The sequence below is a fragment of the Meles meles genome, chromosome 7 (genome assembly GCF_922984935.1).
Source record: "Meles meles chromosome 7, mMelMel3.1 paternal haplotype, whole genome shotgun sequence".
NCBI lineage: Eukaryota > Metazoa > Chordata > Mammalia > Carnivora > Mustelidae > Meles > Meles meles.
The window spans coordinates 130,721,515-130,743,721 of record NC_060072.1 but is presented as its reverse complement, the minus strand read 5'-3'; the positions used below and the strand labels follow the sequence as shown (position 1 = coordinate 130,743,721).

Below are 22,207 nucleotides of genomic sequence, written 5' to 3'. Positions count from 1 at the left end.
ATCATGATCTGAGCTGAAGGCAGAGGCTTTAACCCACTGAGCCACCCAGGCACCCACCTTAGAACTTTAATAGAACTAATGTAATGGACAAATCGACCAGCCCTTGGTGATAATTATCTATTTTCTGGTGGAAAATAGATGAATACTCCTTCAGCTCATGACTGAAATCGGGAAGCAGAGAAATGGACAGACTGGTGAGGTGTTGACTGTGGGACGTTATACCAGTTCTCTTCTGGTTTCTCCTCCTGTTTGTCAGTCGAGTTAATCTAAATAACCACCATCGTTTTAAATATGCTTGGTAAAATGTACATGTATTTTTTTCTCTTGAAATGTCTGTTTTCCACACTTTGGTTTGATTGTATCTCGTGCATTCAGAGCATGAATGTTCCTTAATGTCATTGCTTTTACTTTCGGAGGCTCAAGTCATTGTGATGGTATTTGCTAGGTAATAAAAATATCGGTACTCATGACTAGACTTGCCAGACATGGGCATTTTAAGAGTCCAGTCAGAAAAAGAAAAAGAGAGCTGGAGAGAGCAGCTTCATGCGCCCTCACCCCAGGAAGTGATTTTCTACACTCATGTGCTAGGCTTATCCTACATCCGGTGGGGGTCGAGACTGTGTGATGGGCAAGTTAACCCTCACTGGGGATATTCTGTATGTGAATATGTACATACACATTTACATGCGATAACATGCTTTTCAGGTGAAAATTCCCAAAGAATTCCGTAAGACTCTGTAAGATTGGTTTTGTGCCGAAGTCTCAGGCTCACAAATTTTAGATTGTATGACTCCAGTTCACATGTAATAATGCTAGTGAGACTTAGGTATGGTAGAAAAAAATAACGTGTCTATTCAAATAAATGTTGTGCAAGTGAGACTTAGGTATGGTAGAAAAAAATAACGTGTCTGTTCAAATAAATGTTGTGCATACAAAAAATTTAAAAAAACAATTTATGGTCGCTGGGTTCTCTAAGATGATGATGGCAAGAATAATTGATGTGATGGACATTAAGATGGGTAGCCCTGTAAAATGACTAATTTCTTCTTTTTTTTTTCTTTCAAACAAAATTGCCTCTTTGATCAGATTTCTTATAGAAAAGATGTGCAGGACGCCCACATGTATAGTGCGGATCTCAACAGACCAGACATCAAGATGGCAACACAGCTCTCCAAGCTCCTAAGCAATGTAATCTCTCTTTCTTATCTTGAGCAGAAATGATTTCTTATTTTTTCAGAGACAACACGTGGCTTTGGTGGTTGACTGGTTAATTTAATTAGTGAAATTAATCAATCTGAATTAACGACACCTCAAGTTTTTTATCCGAATGATCCCTTTGACTGTGTAAGTTATTCAGGTATATGCAGAAACTGCTCAAATTTGCCTGGACTTTGGCTAATGCTGTCATACTTTTAGAGAAGCAAGTGCTCTTTGGGCTTAAGGTAACGTTCAGATGCCTCAGTCTGAAAGTCAATTTTGTTAGTCATCTGGTCTCTCACCTTACCCTGTCCCAACGAACTTCACTTGGCCGTGTTCCCATTGTGTTACTGTTAATTGTGCAGATTCTTTTTTGTCACCATTTACCCTTGTACATTTTCTATACATTTTGGCTATTTTCTTGTTATATCTTCTCCAAGATGTCCTTATTGGTTAATACCATTTTAATTAAACATATGTTGCACCCTGGTTGAAAATGATGACTTCACACAAACCAAATGTTTGAATAACAAAGACTATACTCACTTCAAAATTAATAACTATTTACAAGATTTAACTTGATGCTAACCAAATGGGGTTAGATCAGTTCCTAAGGTGAAAGGAGCCATACAGGTTATCTGTATGCAGAAGGCAGGGTCTCAATTATCCAGAAATTTCTCCTAATTTTTTTTTCAGTGTTTATGTATCAGCCCAATGATGATGACAAGATACATAGACTCAAATTTAGTAATTATTTTACTACAAAAAAGGTTGAATTTATTTACATAACCACACTAAGTCAATTTCTGTTCTACCAGTCTGCATTTTAGTGTGGTGAATTGTAAGGAATGTTTTTTATGGACTGAGGATCTATTAAATTTTTTTCAGCTACTATTAATATGATTCTTCATTGGGAAGTAGAAATATTTAACATTCTCTTATTTATTCATTTTAGGCAGAGTACAAGAAAGGGCAAGGAGTAATGAATAAAGAGCCTGCTGTAATTGGAAGACCAGATTTCGAACATGCTGTGGAAGCTTCTAAACTGTCTAGTCAAGTAAGAATCTCGTGCTGATTCCACAATGATTTCATTCAGAGATTTTGTTTCTAGTGGCACAGGAAACGATTTCATTTTAGATAATATCTTTAATTGCAAGAATATGCAAAGATTATGTTTCTGAAACCATTTCAGATAGGATTGCAATAATTACAAGTTTCAGTAAGAGATAAAAGGAGTCCAGTTTTAAGCGTAAACCAGTTTTCTCCTGGCTCAAAGTCTAATCTTTTTCATTGAGGTTAGCCGTGTTGTCACATTTCCTAGGATTTCTGGAATTCAGCAATCATGATATCAATTAGATTAGATTAGATCAATAATTAGATTGCTGTCTATCTGTACACACATACATACAGTTTCTAACTAGGTAGTGAAATATCGATTTTCATATGCTCTAGTTTAGTCACAAAATAAGAAAGAGGTGACTCAAATGAAGAAAACTCTGAAGTCTTATGGAAGAACATCAAACAAGATCTGAGAAAGTATAGACATGTCGTGTTTTTGGCCGAATGTCTCAGTAGATAAAAATTGCGATTCTCCCCAAATTAATATACAAATGTCATGCAATTTCAATTACAAGCCAATAGATTTTTTAAAGTATATGGATAAATGATCTTAGAGTTTGAATGGAAAGGAAATGCCTGAGAAGAGCCTTTAGAAGTATGAAAATGAAGACCAGTGAAGGAAAACTTAAGTTATGGGTTACCATAACATAATATAAAACCACTGAAATTAAATCAATATGGGATTAATACAGTAAAAGATAAAATGATCAGTAGGATAGAATAGGGAATCCTTAAATAGAGTTCAATATGTATAAGAATTTAATATATGATGAAAGTGTTGGTTCAAGTCAGTGGGAAAAAAGTTATATTAGTTCATAAATGGTGCTGACATAACTGTCCATCCATCAGGGTAAAAATAAAATTGGACCTGAATCTTAACCTATATACAAAATGAATTCCAGATGGATTAGAGATGGGAATAGAAACAATAAAATAATTCCAAAATCTTAAAAGAAAACCCAGGAGAATATATATATATATATATACACACACCACATAGGGATGACAGAGTTGGTCTTAAAAAGACTGGAGATCTAGAAGCCATAAAAGGATAGTTACGCATACCTGACCATAGAATTCAAACTCTTTCAATGGAAAACGGTAACATTTGCCAAGTTAATAATAATAGACTCAAAAGCAACTTTTATACAGTTACGGTGTTTTCAACTTTGAAAATACACATTCCTCAAGTTGCAAAAGTTGGATGACATTTCAAAATGGAGAGTGTAAACGAAGAAAACTATAAAATCGGACTGAAGAACGTGAAATGATATCTGAACCAATGAGAAAACCAACTGTGCTCTAGCTTGGGAGGATCATAGAAATGTTAATTCTTCCAAAATTAATTTTTAAAATTTCATGCAAGGGCCCCCTGGCTGGCTCAGTCAGTAGACCATGTAATTCTTGATCTAGGTAGGGGTCATGAGTTTGAGACCCACATTGGGGGTAGAGTTTACTTAAAAAAATAAATAAAATTTAAAATATTTTTTCTAAAAAAAAAAAAAAATCCCATGCAATTCCAGCTAGAATCCAAAGAGACTTTTTAAACATTTTGAATCAAATTAAATATTTGAATAAATTAAGTACATTGGATTGTCTATGGAGAAGGAAGGGTCTGAGAAAAATCTTTTTAAAATGTAGAAAGAAGAGCCACTGTCTTCAAATATTTGGAAAAGCACTTGTAATGAAAATGATAAGAACATTTTCATATCTAGAATATACAAAAGTTCTTTAATAGTGAAAAGAAAAAGACTAAAAGCCCTGTAGAAAAATAAGTAGAGGAGATGAATGAGCGGTTATAAAGGGCAACATAATTACAAAATATGTTTAAAATCCTTTAAACATTTTAAAGGATACTCAAATTTATTAGCAGAAAGAGAAATGCCAGTAAAGCATTTATACCTGTCACATCCGGTGAGTGTGGAGAAAAGGACATCAGTGAGGGTTGTGTAGTCAGAAGGGTTTGGTGTAACAGGTAGATTTGAGCTAAGACAGACTAGAATGTCTGCTCAGGGGAAGGCCCCAAATAAAGGATGGGAATGTGCAGGACAGAGAAGAGGGGTCTGAGAGACAGCAGAAGCTTCCTAGCAGGGACAGGGGAGTCGTAAATATAGAAGGAAATCCGGGAGGCATTGAGACGCTGTGATGACGGTAAATGGGTCAGTGTTGTATTCCTTTGGACTGTTGGCCATATTTTTGGAGCAGAATAGGAATAATGTGTTCTCTACAAGAAAAGGTAAAGAAGAAAAAGGGGTCTCAGTTGTAGTACTTGGGAGCATTGTAGAGTTAAATTCAGAAAAGGAGTCACCACTGCAACTTCTCACCATTTTGATTATAGTCTCTCAAGTACCCTCCACTTTCAGGTAGGAAATGGATTGTCACAGAAAATGTTGAGCAGAGAAGCACTGTAAAGAAGATACTACTTAAGGGAGGTTAGCATGGTAGCACCGTGCAGGAGACAAAGCCTCATGAGAGGCAGCGTCCCGGAGGCCAGCTGGGAGGCTACCATCTTGGTCCACAGCTGGGGTGCTAAGAAGCTCAGACAACTTGCTGGTTGTGGGGTGAAGATGAGCAAGAAGGGTAAATGAGAGACACTTGAATGTCAGTGTGCCTCATACCCATTGTTTTATGATGTATAAGACCCTTTTACTTACAAAACAACTATATGATTCAGGAGCCTGTGGATGTGCTGAGAGCCTGGGGACATGTTCTGGTCTGGGGCCCGAGATGGGCAGGGGCTCCTAGGGCTCCGCTCATGCCAAAAAACACTTGTTTGAAAAGCAGGGCAGAACAGTGTACATTTGGCAACTCTTCTCCAGCCTCTTCTGGGGACAAAGACTTCCCATCGATTGTATAAGTGAAGCAGCAGATTCTAGAAAAACACTACGAGTTGGTTGAGGGGTTGGGAAAGTGGGCTCCAGAGCAGGACTGCCCGAGCTAAACTCCTAGTTCTGCCTCTCGCTGGTTGACTGAACTTGGACAATCTTTCCATTTGCAGCAGCCTCATCTGTAAAATGGGAATGACTGCAATACCTCCTTCTTAGGCTTGTCAGGGTTAAGATACTGTCCGGCTCATAGAAACGTGTTATCACTTCACAAGAATACTTTAACTGCTGACATTCAGAATAGCTTTCCACTCTGCGTTTTTGCAGGAATTTACGCCTATATTGAAGCAGGAATAGTCACACTGGCCTTTAGATTCCAGTCTGCAATTTATTCCTTTATGATCTTATTTGAGAGTTCTTAGCAGGAAATTTTGGTATTTGAACTTTTCTTTTGATATTTCAAATTCAGTTACCAGAAATCCTACCCTTCGCTCCTATCTCAGTTTTTAGGGAGGTCTGAAAAAAAAAAGAAAATCCAAATCCTTTAGCAACTGAATGACCAGATACCTAAGCAGGTTGTAATTTGCAAGTTACATTGTATTTATCATCTTTATTTTTTCCACAACATTTTTGCATTTTGAGTGTAAAAACTCATCAGAAGAAAGGAAAAGTGGGCAGATGAATGTATAGGACTTCTGGAATGAACTTGATATGTTCCATTTGTATTTTCAGGTATATGAACTAGAGGTAAGGGTGGAAATTATGGTTTATTATTTTCATTGGCAACTCTGAAATCACACACATATTCTCTTGCTCCTAACCTAATGTCAGATTGTGAATACAGGAGCACTCAAAGGCAAAGATATACCCAGAAGGGAAGTGACTTGGCAATGGCAATGAGCAGGGGACGTGGGGGCAGGGGCAGGAAGGAGAGAGGGATGGTACCAGGAGCACTGTATGAGGGGGGGCAGTGAGGAGGCACTCGAGGTTTGTGGGGATAAGACCTGCCTGATGAAGAGCCGAGAACGAGAAACCAAGGGACAGAATTCTCCCAATTTCCCAGGAAATTATGCTCTGTGGGATTGAACCAGAAAAGGTAGCAGAAACACAAAACCCTTCCTGCTAACTTGTACAATAGCTTTGCCCCCCCTCCCAGTTGCCCCCCTCTAGTTTCTTTGTTTAAACTTAGAAGGCACATAACATTATGGTCAAGTAATTAAGAGAAAAATCAGTAAAAAAATTAAAGTGAAATCTCATCTGCCAAGATAATGAGATTGGTGTATTTACAAGTAAAATGTTAGTGGAGTAACTGTTGAAGCCATCATCTTAATTCTTCCAAAAGCAGTTAATTTGTTAATATATTCTTATATCATCTTAATTTATTACTGGAAATTTATCTATGTGCTGAATGGAATTCTTTTAGTTTTGTAACATCAAGGAAACTTTTGTATTTATAATAACCAATGTTTGTTCTAAAATTGCATGTGATGTATTGATAAGAATGGGTTTGAAACATAAAAAGTACATTTTAGATTGCCATTAAAATTTAATTATAAATATTGTCCTCAAATTGAATAGGAATGTTAATTGGTTTGGCAATTCCTGGCAAGCACTCTCCCAACCAACCTCTTTACACCCAAGTATTGGTTTCAAGGTCGTGTACTTGAGTTGCCAATTGAAATTGTATTTCTCTCTCTCCTTTATTCTCAGTTCTTTTTCTTTATTATTCTCAACACAATTTGTATTAGTCATTATATATGTGTTTATGTTTTTTAAAGATTTTTTTTTTATCCATTTGAGGGAGAGAGAGAGAGAGCACGAATGTGGGAGAGGGGCAGTGCGAGAGGGAGAAGCAGATGGGAGCTTGATATGGGGCTTGATCCCAGGACCCCGGGATCATGACCTGAGCCAAAGGCAGACACTTAACTGACTGACCCACCCAGGTGACCCTATATGTATATGTTTTAAATATCTCCTTTATTACCACACAGTAGGCTTCCTGGGGACAGGGGTGAACATGTGTTTAATTCATCATTATAGAATGGCACAGACTGGACCTCTGTAAATATACATACACCAATTAAACACATTTCTCTAGCTCATTCACGGTGCAAAATCAGTAAGGTGTTATTTTGTTGTGGAAATGAGGACAGTGATATGATTTTGTGCAAAATTCAGACTTGGAGATACTATTAATTTATGGCAACTTCTACATAAAAATCTAGTTATACTGTCTTCTTTGACAGCTTTAATTCAATTTCATCCAAAATTGGAGGTATAGGGATGTGGCATTGTGTTATTTGTTTACTTTTCATTTTCGCTGATAATTAAGGTATATTATCAAAGTTTCCATTTTTTCCCTAACAGTTGTTTCTCTGGCTGTGATGAAAAGATGTCCTTTGGGGTCTGCTTTTTTCTGCCTTTTTCTGACTCACTGAATCTGATCCATAGGTGGTGCTGCAAAGCGCAGTGCCCCTTGTGGCGAAGCTTTGAACTACAGGGTTTAGAAGTCAGGCTTCAGATCACTGGAACACTGCCTTGTCCAGAAACAGTTAAGAGGAATGAATTTAAGTGATATTATTGTAGTTTAACTCTTCCATTGTTTTCTCCAAGTGTGGGCCTCTGAAAGCCTTGCTAAATCTGTTAAAATTCCTTAAAAACTTTTAGGATTAGGATCCGCTATACCTTTCTTATAATTTTTATTTTTTTGCAGATTTTATTTATTTATTTGACAGAGAGAGACATAGCCAGAGAGGGAACACAAGCAGGGGGAGTGGGAGAGGGAGAAGCAGGCTTTCCGCAGAGCAGGGAGCCTGATGCGGGGCTCAATCCCAGGACCCTGGGATCATGACCTGAGCCGAAGGTAGATACTTAATGACTGAGCCATCCAGGTGCCCCTACCTTTCTTATAATGAAAAAAAAAAAAAAAAAAAAAAGTTGGTAAACATCAAGATCATTAGATTTGATGATATTTATAATGTAAATGAAATCAATCATGAGTGTAAGTAAACTTAATTATTTCCAAAGCAATCGACTTAAGCTTAAGGGGTGACATTTATCTTAAAACCATAGCAAAATCACCCAACGCAACACCCAACCCAAGACCTTTCTCAGATGGTCTTGAGAAACCAGTTGGTTAAGGGAAAGCATTGCTCCTGGAGATGTGAGTATGGGTAAAGAGATAGACACTCAGATGTGTGAAGTGCGGGTTGAAAATAGGATGTTGGCTGTATGTATAGTGAGTGAATGAGCCAGTCAGAGGTGAGCAAGGGACCTGTTGAAACCATTTGCTTCTTCTCTCACCTCATTTAATACGCAAACCTTACAGCAAGAGGTAAGAAACAGTTGGGTCAGAGTCTGCCAAGTGTGTTTTTTATGTAATGCAGTTATTTTACTCTGTGGTTGATTAATGGGACACACTTGCATTTTTGTTCCTTAGGCATCTTCGAATGAGATCACACAGAGTACTCAAGCGTAGAGAGAGATAAATTTCACAGCACTTTGCTTCTTACTACGTTTATTACAAGGATAGGAGTGACAGATATATTTTAAAGATGTTTATTTATTTATTTGACAGACGGAGATCACCAGTAGGCAGAGAAGGACGCAGAGAGAGAGGAGGGAGCAGGCTCCCTGCTGAGCAGAGAGCCCGATACGGGGCTCGATCCCAGGACCCTGGGACCATGACCCGAGCTGAAGGCAGAGGCCTCAACCCACTGAGCCACCCAGGCGCCCCAACAGATATATTTTAAATAACTAATATGATACTATAGAAATAACCTGGAAAGACTAGACAGAATTTTAAAATTCAAGTTTTAGGGTGTCAAGCTCAATGCATAATAGTGGTAGAAATCTTCAAAAATAAAGTTCCCCAGAAAGAAGTCATGTGCTGGTTAAACCAGTAATTCTGAGGGAGACAATTTGGTATTGAGACAGTTTGTAATCCATTTCTATATTTGAATCATGAATTAAGAGCGTGAATGAGAAAAAAGGGTGTGAATGGATTTCAAACCTCTGGGCAGACATAACCATGATTTTGCATGAAATCTAATCACAAATTTTGGGATCATTTGCATTACTCTATGCTTAATTAGTGATGTCACGAGAGTATTTTTTTATAATTTGTTATAATTTAAAAATATCAGACTTCTATTAAATACTTTCAGGAGAATATTGCGTTAGAATGGCATTTAGTTCTGAATAGCTTATTTTATGTACCCAATTATTCCTACGAAGTGTAATTTATGCCCCCAGTCCACCCTCATTAGGACCTAAGCTGACCAATGCTTGCTACATGTGAGGCATACCAAATTCCCATCCATATTTTGGAAGAATGTGAATTTGGGATTTTTATTATTCTTCCCCAAAACATCAATTCTGTGATCTCTAGTATTCAGTAATGCCTACTTGATCATTTCTGATTATATCACCTAAATGTGAGTTTGTTATCCTCAGTAACAATAAAACCAGTGCCCACTATAGAGGTTAATAGAATAGACACTGCCTCAGGAAATACCAACTGAACAGATAGAATGCTGATAATTTTTGAAAGTAGAATCATATATTTAGATGATCCTTCAAAACGGGTATTTCCCCATTTTAGAAAGAATGATATTGAGGTGTTGAAGTGGAAATTAAAACTTAAGAATGATCATTGTAGATAAAAATATGGGGAAGGAATGAAAAAAACTAAAGTTCTCATCAAAATCTATCATAAGGCTATATCAAAATTTGAAGACACCATAGAGTTACCTGACCCTACTTTTCAGTGAAAGAATTGCCTCTCAATATTATCCTCCATGTGTTTGTTCAGATGAAACCATTACTGAAGCAGGTATTACACGCTAGACACTGTGCTTGGGCTGGGTTTTCAAGGGTGAACTCCCGGGACAGATGCAGCTCCTGCCTTCACTGAGCGTACAGCCCAATGGGGAAGACCCACGGCTCAGAGAGCTTTGCAGATAACGGAGCAATGCGTGACTGGACCAAGCATGGGATGTTTCAAAGATCTATCAATGGTACATATTCTACTTTGGGAGGTCAGAGAAGGCTTTCAGGAAAACATTTCTCATGTTCATCGGAATAATTTCTGCACATCTGACAGGTGGTAGCTGAAATGTAACTTCTTTACATTATAATTAGCAGAAATCTCGGCTAAAACTTCTGCCTAACAATATTAACTTTACCTTCTGCAGTAGAACAAATGCTGTTTTTAAATTCAAATATTTGAACACAGTTATCAGCTGATTCCTCAGTCTCTTCAGTAGAGCCCAGTAACTGTCATAGAGTATGCATTACATGAATATTTCTTGAATGAGTGAATGCATGAATGAATGAATGAGCAAATGGATAAAAGTCTAGCTGGAACTATAAAGTGCAATGCAGAGTCAATAGAATATTTTATTTTTTATTTTTAAAATTTTTTTTTTAAATATTTTATTTATTTATTTGACAGAGAGAGAGGTCACAAGTAGGCAGAGAGGCAGGCAGAGAGAGAGGGAGAAACAGGCTCCCCACTGAGCAGAGAGCCCAACGCGGGGCTCGATCCCAGGACCCTGAGATCAGGACCCGAGCCGAAGGCAGAGGCTCAAACCACTGAGCCACCCAGGTGCCCCCAAAAGAATGTTTTAAAATCTATTGTTTTTCATTTCTTTTTATATTCTTTTCCTCCTAATGGGATATAGTTCCAATCAATACAACAGTGTGTGTGTGTGTGTGTGTGTGTGGACTTGGAGAATTAGAGGAGATTAGAGTTCCAACACCTGTCTCAGGGTGTGACTCATTCTATGAGTCATAGAGTCTTTGCCTATCATTTTCATCATTAATTTATATTTCTTTAATAAACATAGAGTAAGCGCCAAATCTATTCAAAGCTTATGCCAGGCACTAGGAATGAAGAAAGGAATAAAGATCTATTTCTTGCTCACTGTCAAACGGGAGAGCACACATACACAGATAACTAAAAATGTCCCAAATTAGAAAATAGTCCAATCTAGTCTTTCCAGGGAAAACTCGTCTTTAATAACAGGGTAGTATTACTATAAATTTATTTTTTAAAACATCAGGTGAAAAAAACGCAGGCTTCTGCTTATATTGAACTATTTAAATCTAATCAAAATCCAACAATGCAGTGCTGGCTTGCATCAAGTTTTCCTTCGGTTATTTATGTTCCCCGAGCTCAGGCACTACGAGCATATAAGTATCTGTTAGCTAAGTGGCAGAAACAGGTTGTATCATCTGTCGCACAGGGAAGCACGCCTACTGTCTGCACGCCAGCACAGTTACACGAGGGGCAGAGGGCACTCAGAGGGGGTGAAGCTTGGAAATTAACCCGACACGTTCTCACCTGCTGGGAAACCTGGCAAGTGTTCTTACCAAGAGAAGGTATGTTTCTCAAAAGCAATCATCAGTCCATAATGTGATGACTCCTTTTTCCTCTACTCATTACGTTGAGTGTGTGTTGAGGTCCTACCATGAGGTCGGAGGAGTTCCTTCCTGAGGTTGGGAGTGTGACCAAGATACCCTCTGTCAAGACTGGAGTCTGAAATCCTTCCAACAGCAAATCTGCTCAAGTCACAGACATGCGTAAAAGGACTTCATACTGGCCTTTGGATGAAGACCAAGGTCCATGACAGCTGCAATGACCTGATCATTCCAGCTCTCCAGTCTCTCCTGTAATCTCCCAACCTCTGCCACCCTTGTGTTCTGAAATTCCTTGATCATGCTGTGCATGCCTCTCTCTCGCCTTCTGCATGCTATTCCCTCGGGCACACGCCATCAGGACGCCTCCTACTCAGCCCTGTCCTCCCTTCCACTCACTAAGCACACACTCTTCAAGCTGTAACGTAAATACCTCATTTCCCCTGACTTGAAGAGCGTCTGCAATAACACGGTCCATGGCCTCATTGCCCTCTGTGGCTGCAGCCAGCTCACCCTTCCAGCGTCCGCTTTAACTAGCGCCAGGCATGCCTGGACGTGATGAAGTCCATTTCTTATTGCATGTCCCCGGGGCCTCACTCACAGATGGGGACTTAGTGGGCACAGGTGTATAAACACACATAGGCATACATACATGCATATTTATATATATGTGTGTGTCTAGTGGAATGTCTATATCTCTATATCTCTATCTATCTATTTAGTAGAAACCTTTTATCCTATTCAGAGCAGTAGTCAGTTAAATGAAGAAGTTAGCTGAAGGAAGAATTATAAAGACCGTGCACGGACCTTAATATTTCAGTTTAATACAACACACATAGGTGTACTTTATTCACCAATCTTTTGATACAGTGAAAAGTCTTTTTCTTTGTAAATGAGGCTGTGGTTTGGAGTTTGGTGTTGTTTTTCTCGCAAACTATAATCACAATGCATTGGCCTATGATTTGCATTTTGAAAGACACTTAGTTCAAAGACATACTGCCAATCTACCTGAGTTGTAGAACCTTTTACGTTATTTACATCCCACTCCTGACATTCCTGGTTGTCTTGACTACTGTTAATTTGATAGCAATTATTTTTAGGGAATTGCTCTCATCAAGTCTTTCATGGAAATAACATAGTTTTCATAGGGTAACCTTTCTTTTTACAGTAAATTTGTCAGTGTTTGCAGTATTAAATTAAGTGATATGATTATGATAAATATAGCTAGCATAAACGGGGTTAGGGACAAACTCAGTTGACTTTTGGCAAATTTATATTCCTAGCTAACGGGAGCAGAAGTGCTGGGACTATCTTTAAACCACTTTTAAGTGAATGTGATCAAGTCAGACTTGCTGTTGGAAAGATTACTGACTCCAGCCTTGAGACAGTCTATCTTGGTCACACTCCCCACCTCAGGAAGGAACTCATCCTACCTCATGGACTTCTGGAAAGCAATCATCAGTCCATACTGATGACTCCTTTTTTTGTCTACTCATTACACCAAGCCTGTGCTGAGCTCCTACCATGAGGTGGGATGAGTAGTTGCATCGTGGATTAATGATTGGTCTTCGGAAACATATCTTCACTTGGGAGGAACAAATGCGGGTTTTCAGGGCAGGTGAGAAGGTATCGTGTTAATTTCCAAGTTCCACCCCATCCGTGTTGTGTGCACACAGTAGGAAAGGCTGATACAACCTTTTTTTTTTTGGCCACTTAGCTAGGATGTAACTAAGAAGCTTATGGTGGCCGAGGTTGGAGATTTAAATAACTGAAGGAAAAGGTGATGCCAACCAGGATTGCTTAGCTGGATCAGTTAGTGGGTTAAATAGCTGCCAGCTGCCAAGCTCGTTCAGGGCACCCGGGCCCTCAGTTAGAATGTTTTGCTCAGTAAGTGGAGAGTGTTAGCAAACCTGGCTGAGTCAGGAGGGCCATTCAAGTAGAAGTCAGTTAAGAGAGCCTTCTCTCATTGTCAAGTAAATACTCTTTAGGCACTAAAAACCTAGAGAGACGAAGCGCAGATTAAAATAGGGTGAAGAGGGCACTGGCAGAGGGATGTGGAGAGTGCCAAGGGAGTGGAATTGTGTATTTAGGGGAGGACCAGGTCGGGAAAACCTTGGCTGTGGTGCCAGCTGCTGTGGAAAGTCGTGAATGAGATCTCCGTTTGTTTCATTGGTGATCCTGTTCCTGATTCCAAGACATAAAATATTTTCTTTTTTACAAAAATCAGAATTTTGTTTTCTTGTTTTATAGAGTCCTTCCCAAACTAATTAGAATAAAGGAGGTTTTGCTTGGGTTTGTAAGGCAATGTGAAGATCAGAAAGCTATTATTAGCAATTGGAACTTCAACAGAAAATATTTCTTGTAAGCCATGTTGGAATCTTTTCCAAATGTATTTCCCCCCAAGATTTTCGCTAGCTGCTTCCCTCCCACAGGTATCACACGTGTATCCTTGAGGAAGATATCACCCAATATACCTTCGATTAAAATAGATAATGTGAAGCATTCCCAAATTGTGTCTTAATAAAAATTACTTCCAGGCATGGGTGTAAGACGTATGAATAAAGGTGCATTGTGTGAGAATGCTGTAAGAACACAAAATATGATGAGAATTATAATATTGTAAAAATATTACAAGAGAACAAAACATTTCTGCTGTTGTGGTCTGTGCATTTTTTCCTGGAGACAGGCATCCAAGGGGGTGTGAGATTCGAGTATCTAGTTTTTTAGTTTTTGTTTTCAGTAAAGACTTTTTTATATTTATTTGACAGAGATCACAAGTAGGCAGAGAGGCAGGCAGAGAGAGAGAGAGGAAGGGAAGCAGGCTCCCCGCTGAGCAGAGAGACCGATGCAGGGCTCGATCCCAGGACCCTGAGACCATGACCTGAGCCGAAGGCAGAGGCTTTAACCCACTGAGCCACCCAGGCGCCCCTCAGTAAAGACTTTATATTTACATTTCAGATAGTTATCACAACCTACATTCGCGTATTTCTCTATTCTTAGAAAATTATATAGTCCTATAGGATAAGTGGATAATCCTTTCTTGGATTGCCCTAAGATTAGTTTAAAAAGGAGAAAAAATAATTCAGGGTGCATATTACAGAGAGTTTGCTGCTGAATACAACTGAAACAGAGGAATAAAAATTCACAAAAAATAGACCCAGGACATTTCAGAAAATGTAATCCCTAAAAATGAATTTTTGAACAGAAAAAAAAAAAAAAAACAACAACCTGTAGTCCAAACCATGTCCTGTATTTGAAATAATTCCCTCAGGAAAATTCATATTCAAATTCTGGGGCTCAGGTTCCATTTTCTAAATGTGATAGACTTTTCATTCATTTGTGGTCTCAATTTTAATTGATCATAGATTACAAGAGTGCAGAAATGGAAACTGACATTTAAAAATCCTGAGATTTTAGTGTGTAATTCTTGTTAATAGGATTTGAGTTCATGCCTAATTGCATTTATGATCAATGTTCAAGTAGAGGTTGTTTTTGCATAAAAATTTTTTTATGCCTAATTAAGCTTTACCAGCTTTTCCTTTAAATACCAGGAATTTAAACTTTGCTACCATTCGTTTTTAAGGTAGCTTTTATCTGATCTAATTAAAAGTCAACTCTGTTATTCTGAAACCTTAAAGATAAATGTGCTATTTAATTTATCCTGTTTTTTTTTTCTTTTATGGCAGATTAAATACAAAGAAAAATTTGATAATGAAATGAAGGATAAGAAACATCATTACAATCCTCTGGAAAGTGCTTCTTTTAGGCAAAGTCAGCTTGCCACTGCACTGGTGAGCAATGTAAGTTACTTTGTGATTCGGGAATTATGATTCATAGAAACTTTTCAGTATCTTTTGACTCTTGCATTTTCAGAACCCAAGTGTATTGCAATTATTTATACTTAAGATCATGTAGTTTTCAAGTAATTTTAGTTGAAAACACTGAAGCATATTTTCCTGAAGTTTTTTTGAGAAAAATGTATTATTGTAAGTTACTATTAATGGTTACCGATTGCTATTTAGTTAATAAGTAGGAATAGTATTGCTAATAAAAACTATTATATGTGATCAAGCATAGAAATAGATTACAGAGTTTGGCAAAAAAAAGTAGTGTGTAGTACCTTAAATTAGTGGTTGTGACAATAGTTAACTCATGTAATTATGCCCAGGAAATTGGGCTTCTGTAAAGTATAACCTAGTATACAGTGGTTTATAATAAAGAGATATTTAGAAATCGCCCTTTGTAACGGCTTTTGGGTTCTTTCCCATTTCTTATGTAAATGCTCGGAAATACTTCTTCACAGATTTGATTTCATTCTGTTTTTTAAAAATAATTAAGTTTCAGTTTACAAGAAAAGATGCCTTAAATTTTTATTAGAATTAGGCAGAGTGTGAAAACGGAAACAGGGGGAAAATGGACCCCTTCACTATAGTTGAAGGACATATGGAGTCCCTTTACATGTATTAAGATGAAGCATTGTTGAACTGTTGCTTTGTTAGATCACTTAAACCTTTCAACTCCTGCCAGGTGGTTGGGACTCAGCATCTCTTACTTCCACTAATGTTTAGTATGTGTTATTTGTGTGCCTTAACTCACTTGTGTTTGTTACCAACAATTGAAATGGGTCTTTTGGGATCACTGGGAATATCAGAATGGCTTCCTTTTCTTTTGTTTTTGTCCTGTGTGTGTGTAAAATTGTAAAGCAAATAGAGTTGGAATACACTTAAAGGAACCCAGAGCCTGGAGCCTGGAAGCAGGAGGTTTAGAATCAGACAGCTTGGATTTGAATTCTGTGCTACCTCCTCTAATACTATTCCTTCATCTTTCTGTGCCTCAGTTTACTTATCTGTAAAATGGAGATGCTTAAAATACCTCTCCACTACAGTAGTTGTGGAGGTTAAACACGTACTACGTGTAAAGTGGTTAGAAAAGTGTTGGCACACAATAAGTGGTCAAATATTTTGTATTACTATTTTAATATTATGAGTACTAATATTATTATATTTTCAAAACAGCTGGTTAAATAAAAGTTGGCAATAGGATGAAGAACACTGAAAGCCCTGAAATTGCTCCAAAACGTGATTAAAATACTGTAGTAATTTCTAAAGAATATAGTAGCTGGTTTTTTTGTTTCAAAGACAGAGTGCCTACTAAAATTACTTGATTCTGTGAACATCACTCTTTTAAAATATGTAAACAATGAAAGCAATGATCAAAATATGTGCAAGTCCCCGGAAGTTAACTTTTTTACTCATTCAGTAGTAAATGAGCACCACCTAGCGGCTGCTTGTATATTTGCCTGTTAATTTACCACTGCCTGGTACTTTATGATGTTTTAAAAATTAATGATGGCCATAAAGCAAAAGCACCTTTTTCTTCTCCTAGATGGTATTTTGTTCCATGTTATTTCCATAGGTGAAGTACAAGAAAGACATTCAAACTATGCACGAGCCAGTCTCAGATCTCCCAAACCTGTTTTTAGAGCATGCTTTGAAAACCAGCAAAATGCTCAGCCGAGTAAGTCTGTTGGATGGCAACTCAAAGTGCCCTGTGTCTCCACAGAGCCAGGCTGCCTGCAGATGCCTCATGAGCACACCTGCTTCCTCCCAGAGTGCCGCGCCTCCCTGAATAACTAACTCATCGAGAAAGTAGTGGTTTGCTTGCTTAAACCCCACCAAAGCTGTGGTCTACGAAGGGGCTTCTTGCTGGCTCTTTAATATCACTTCAGTGCAAACTTTCTCGTTGAACAACTATGCTTCAAAGCTCATGGACAGGTGTTCTTTCTGTCTTTCTTCTTCCCAGTTAGATGGAAGCCACTTTGTGGTCAGGCTTAAATCAAGGATCTTTTCTTTTATGCACTCTGCTCTTTTCTGGAGCAGAGTGTCTGGGATTAGGTCCCAGTAACATACAAAATTGTCTAATTTGTATTTTCCCTGAAAATAAATCCTACATCACTTGACACTCTTACTTTGAGTCTTGTGAGGGTTTCCACAGTTTCTTCAGAGCAATTAGAGGGAGCGTGTGGTTTTTTCATGTCCTAAAGAAAATATTTGTGTACGCTGCCAAGTGATCGTTCCATCAGAACTCACCTCCAGGATGCTGTTTCAAACATTTAATGCACGTGGATCCTGACTTCGTGGGTTCTCAAAAGTGATGACCCCGGCTCACCTGTGCCCCACTGCCGACATCTCAGAATGCTCATGGTGACGATGAACTGTAATTTGACCTCACGTTTTTTTCTGCATCTATTTTCATAATGACTCACATGCTCACCCATTTGCTCAGAATTATCCAGATGTATTGAATATCTGCTTTGGGCCAGGTACGATCAGATGGAAAATTCTGTTGAGCAAAGAATGTGAAAATAATTATCTTCAGGAGACATGCTCACAGTCCTGGATTAAAAAAAAAAAAAAATCTGTAGTCCAGACCTGGTTCCTGAACTATTGAATAATGAGATACAGCTTCAATTCAAATTTTAAAATGTCTGCCTTTTGCTTTGATGTGTTGAAACTTCTGTTCATTGTTTGGTAATCTTCCTTTCTCAACTGATGTCATCCTTCTTGAAGTGGATTATGTGTGTAAATAATTCATATTCGCAGAGATTTTAAAATTAATTAACTGACTTTTATCACTGGGTCTTGGGAGGAAAAGCAGTCTGCTATTCTCCCTGTCTGTTGGGTGGGCTAGGAGACATAGAGGATTATCAGGCACAGAATAAGACTCTGGTCCAGCACACTTTGTTCGTACTTCTTGCCATTTCAAGCCTCCTCTCCCCACCTCTGCACACATTCCTCCACTCCTCAAGTGGCCCTTTCAGATTCATGTTTTCCTCTAGGACCCATAGGGATGTTTCTAAAACTTGATACATTTCTATTCTCAGAGCCTGCTTTCTTCACATTTAGTCTCTGCCATCCCATTTTGATCATTGAATGGCATCTGCCCTTGACTCTTTTCCATCCGTGCTTGAGTTAAATTTCCTGAGGACATGAGGATTTGTGCGCAAATAAGACAAAGAAAAATATCGTGGTGGTCACTTAAAAATTTGGTAGTTGGAAGAATACATGCCACTCCTAGGCAATATTTTCTTCAAGAATACTGACCTTTCTTTTATAATCATGGTGAAAAAATCATAACTTTATACAAATTGTTTCTATCACAGATAGATAGCAGAGAAACTCTGCAAAGACATACATTACATTTATTGTATATACCATTTTAAAAGTTTAAGTCTTGGTTCAGATGGTGATTTTTGTCTCGGTTATAGATATTTTTCCTTCACAGAAAAATTTTGAGTGAATAATTACTTCATGGGAGAGAAAGTTTAAGACTCAAATATGTTACCCTGAGGTATCTATTTATTAAAGTTGTATGATAATACATTGGCTGAAATTTATTGTACATTAGAATTGCTCTCTTTTAAATTTTAATGTGGAGAGAATTGGAATTTTGCTGATTTATAAAGGCAACTTAATTTTAGCCAAAGATTGAATAAGAAAGTGCTTAATAAACAGACATTCTGCCAAAATTAGTTGTCAGTTGGTTATAAATGGCTGTTTTTTAAAGACCTCTAGATGTCTTTGGTATAAATCACCATTTTTTAAAACACATAGTATAAGAGTAAAATTAATCCTTATGAGTTTGAACAGCTGTACTAATTAAAGTTTTGAAGGACCATTTTGCCCTGGAAATTAGAGCTTTCGATTTCTTTTATAACTTTGCATTAACGTAAAATATGGATTGCGTGTTACTCTGTGTCATTCCCACTAGGAGGCACCAGAGACTATTACATAAGGAACAGCAAGTCTTGAAAATTCTTTTGCAGATCTTCCTTCAAACAGGTTCTGGTTTTTGTTTTTTAAAGAGCAGTTTCTGAAATTCTTTGCCACTAAAATAGATCACTGGGGACAGTATTTATTGACCTTTCCTGAGTCTATTCCATTATTGCAGACATAATATCCTGAGCTTTACTAGTTCTGATTTTAACTTGATACGAGTATATTCTAGTGTGTTATGTTTGATTCATAATTATTTTATTTACACATTATAAACTAACTTTTAAGTAAATTATAAAGTCCCAGGTACACTGTTATTCTTTGAGGTTATTTTTTTTAATTAGCAGAGGAGCCGAAATTTAGAATCTGTTCTCTTCTTGACAGATGTACAATGGGAACATTTTCATGAGCTTCCTGGGGTGTGTTACTCCCTCACTTTATTCTAGCTAGAGTTTTGGGAGACACACGTCTTAGTACTCTAATATCCCGGAAGTGCCTCTGGGGACTGTCGCTGTGTCTCCATGGAATGGCGGTTCTCATATGCATCCTTCCAGCCTCCCCATCCCTGGCTCTGGGCCTCTTCCTGGTTCACTCTCAGATCCCTGGAGCATCTGCTAAGACACGAAGGTCAGCTCTGTTCTGGCCAGCTCTTTCCTGCTCCCTTTCAAATGTGGCATACCTCTCCCTACATCATACAACATTGCCGTTTTCCCTGAAATCCTCACTGCTGAATGAGCAGCCAGCTTTGGCTAATGTCTTGAGTCTTTGAGGGTTACCATTTACCTCTAGAAGTGAAATAACGCAGTGTCCAGTCTCCAGTGAGAGAAATTACAAGGCAATTTTTGTTTCATTGTGGCCTGTTGGACTTGGTGTCCTTTGGTTGCCAGATTTAGCATCCCTTCCAAATTTACCACTTTGTCTGTGTCTCTAAATCGCAGTCTTAATCCAATTTCTTCACCTTAAAAATTCAACGGACTATACCCAGACCCCTCTGTTTCTCTTCCAGGTATCTCCTACCCTCTCTTTTTAGGAAAATTAGTTGAATTATTTCTCACTCTCTTATTTTCCTTATGATCCCTCAGTCTGCCTCAAGGCTGAACCCTTGTGCACAACTTCTTTCCTTTACTCCGTTCTTTTTTCTTTTTTCCCTTCACTTCTTGTAGATGCTATCAAACACATTTCTGTTCTAGGATAAGCTCTGAACACATCGCCTTTATTTCGCCCACCTCGCTTGCGCACGAGTCCCGTCGCTGGTTTTTCTGTTGCCCCTCCCCAGCCTCTTTTTCATTGTGCTAAAGCTAATCATGCCCTGCTTCTCTAGGGCATCCCACATGGACCACCTCGAGCCGCTGGTCTATGGTGCCTTGCCCGCTTCCCTCATTGTCCGAAATCTACAAGGGCAGCAATGAGTCTCCTTAGCTTTGCAGCTGTGGTTGACTTGTATTTTTCAGTTTGCGCTCCTAAGTATTGACTGTTCTAATGGGTCTCTTTATTTTGAATTTATGTTCATGTTCTCTATTTTAGCACGAGTATAGAAAGCTTTTTGAGGAAAACAAAGGAATGTATCATTTTGATGCAGATGCTGCTGAACACCTGCACCATAAAGGCAATGCCACGCTCCAGAGCCAGGTGTGTGCCTCCCCTCCAACCCCCCTCCCCGTCTGGACCCTTCACCCACTCAATGCACACACCTCCCCCAAGAAGGGGGAGCAGAGCACACCTCCTGAGGAAGTGAGCATCGCTTTGGAAAATCTCAGACACTGCCCTCTCTCTGTGACTGGGGTGGGAGAGCGGGAACCATGTTTCCGTGTAAAAGCATTTCATAAAATAAGTTACTTCACACAATTTTAAACTTACAGTATATCAGTTAATTAAACCATGATCAAATCTCATGATAATTTCAGTTTTTATAGTGTACTAATTTGTCATCGTGAGCTGCAAAATTAATTTTCCAGGTGCCAAGTTTATTAGAATTTCTCAGATCAGTTAGAAGTGTTATTTAAAAATTATCTTACATTAATGTCTCTTTCAAGTATAAAATCTGTGTATTCCCTGAAAGAAATTAAAAAAAAAAACATTCCCTGCGAACTTTTTTTTTTAAAGGTTTTATTTATTTATTTGACAGAGATCACAAGTAGACAGAGAGGCAGGCTGAGAGAAAGGGGGAAGCAGGCTCCCCGCTGAGCAGAGAACCCGATGTGGGGCTCGATCCCAGGAACCAGAGATGGTGACCCGAGCCGAAGGCAGTAGCCCAACCCACTGAGCCACCCAGGCCCCCCACCTTGCGAACTTTTTAAGGATGTTATCTATACATTTTTTTTTATTCTGAGTTTCAGTACTTGCAAAAGATGTCATTCCAGCATCTACTAAAATATAATTTTACATCACTCCATTAAATGTATCCTGTGGAACACAAACTCCTTAATGATTTGATACCCATCTTCATTTAAAAAATAAAAAAATTGGCTCTTCTTTAAGGTTTGGAAACCTACATTTTTTTTTCTCTTTGTATTCTTACTTTTATTTAATTTTTCCCAAAAAGTTTCATCCTCACATATGTTATTATGTATCCTAGTATGTTACTACACTTCAAACACTTTCATTGATCACTCTATCATACCTTCTGAAACAAAAATAGGCCTACAAATAGGAATTTAAAAACCTGTTACATTTCCTGCTACCACAAAGTTCTAAGTATTGAACAACTACTTTTGGATTTAATCATCATTAAAAGTGCTATTACTATATAAGTTAAGAAACAATTTCAAAAAATTATTTATACATAAGAATTTTATTATTTTTTTTAAAGATTTTATTTTTTTATTTGACAGAGAGATAGAGAGAACAAGTAGGCGCAGAGTAACAGGCAGA

At 38.1% G+C, this 22,207-nt stretch overlaps 2 protein-coding genes across 2 annotated transcripts in view; both read left to right on the top strand.

Moving 5' to 3' along the window:
• The window catches only part of NEBL (nebulette), a 362,472-nt gene that overhangs the window by 271,557 nt on the left and 68,708 nt on the right, over positions 1 to 22,207 (top strand). The window lies entirely within an intron of this gene.
• Positions 1 to 22,207, top strand: part of LOC123946206 (nebulette-like) — a 142,960-nt gene that overhangs the window by 85,489 nt on the left and 35,264 nt on the right. Inside the window, exons 10-13 of the mRNA XM_046011515.1 lie at positions 1,087 to 1,188; positions 2,153 to 2,254; positions 15,248 to 15,361; positions 20,861 to 20,965. Of these exons, the coding sequence (XP_045867471.1) occupies positions 1,087 to 1,188; positions 2,153 to 2,254; positions 15,248 to 15,361; positions 20,861 to 20,965 (423 nt within the window). The remainder of the gene's footprint in view (positions 1 to 1,086; positions 1,189 to 2,152; positions 2,255 to 15,247; positions 15,362 to 20,860; positions 20,966 to 22,207) is intronic.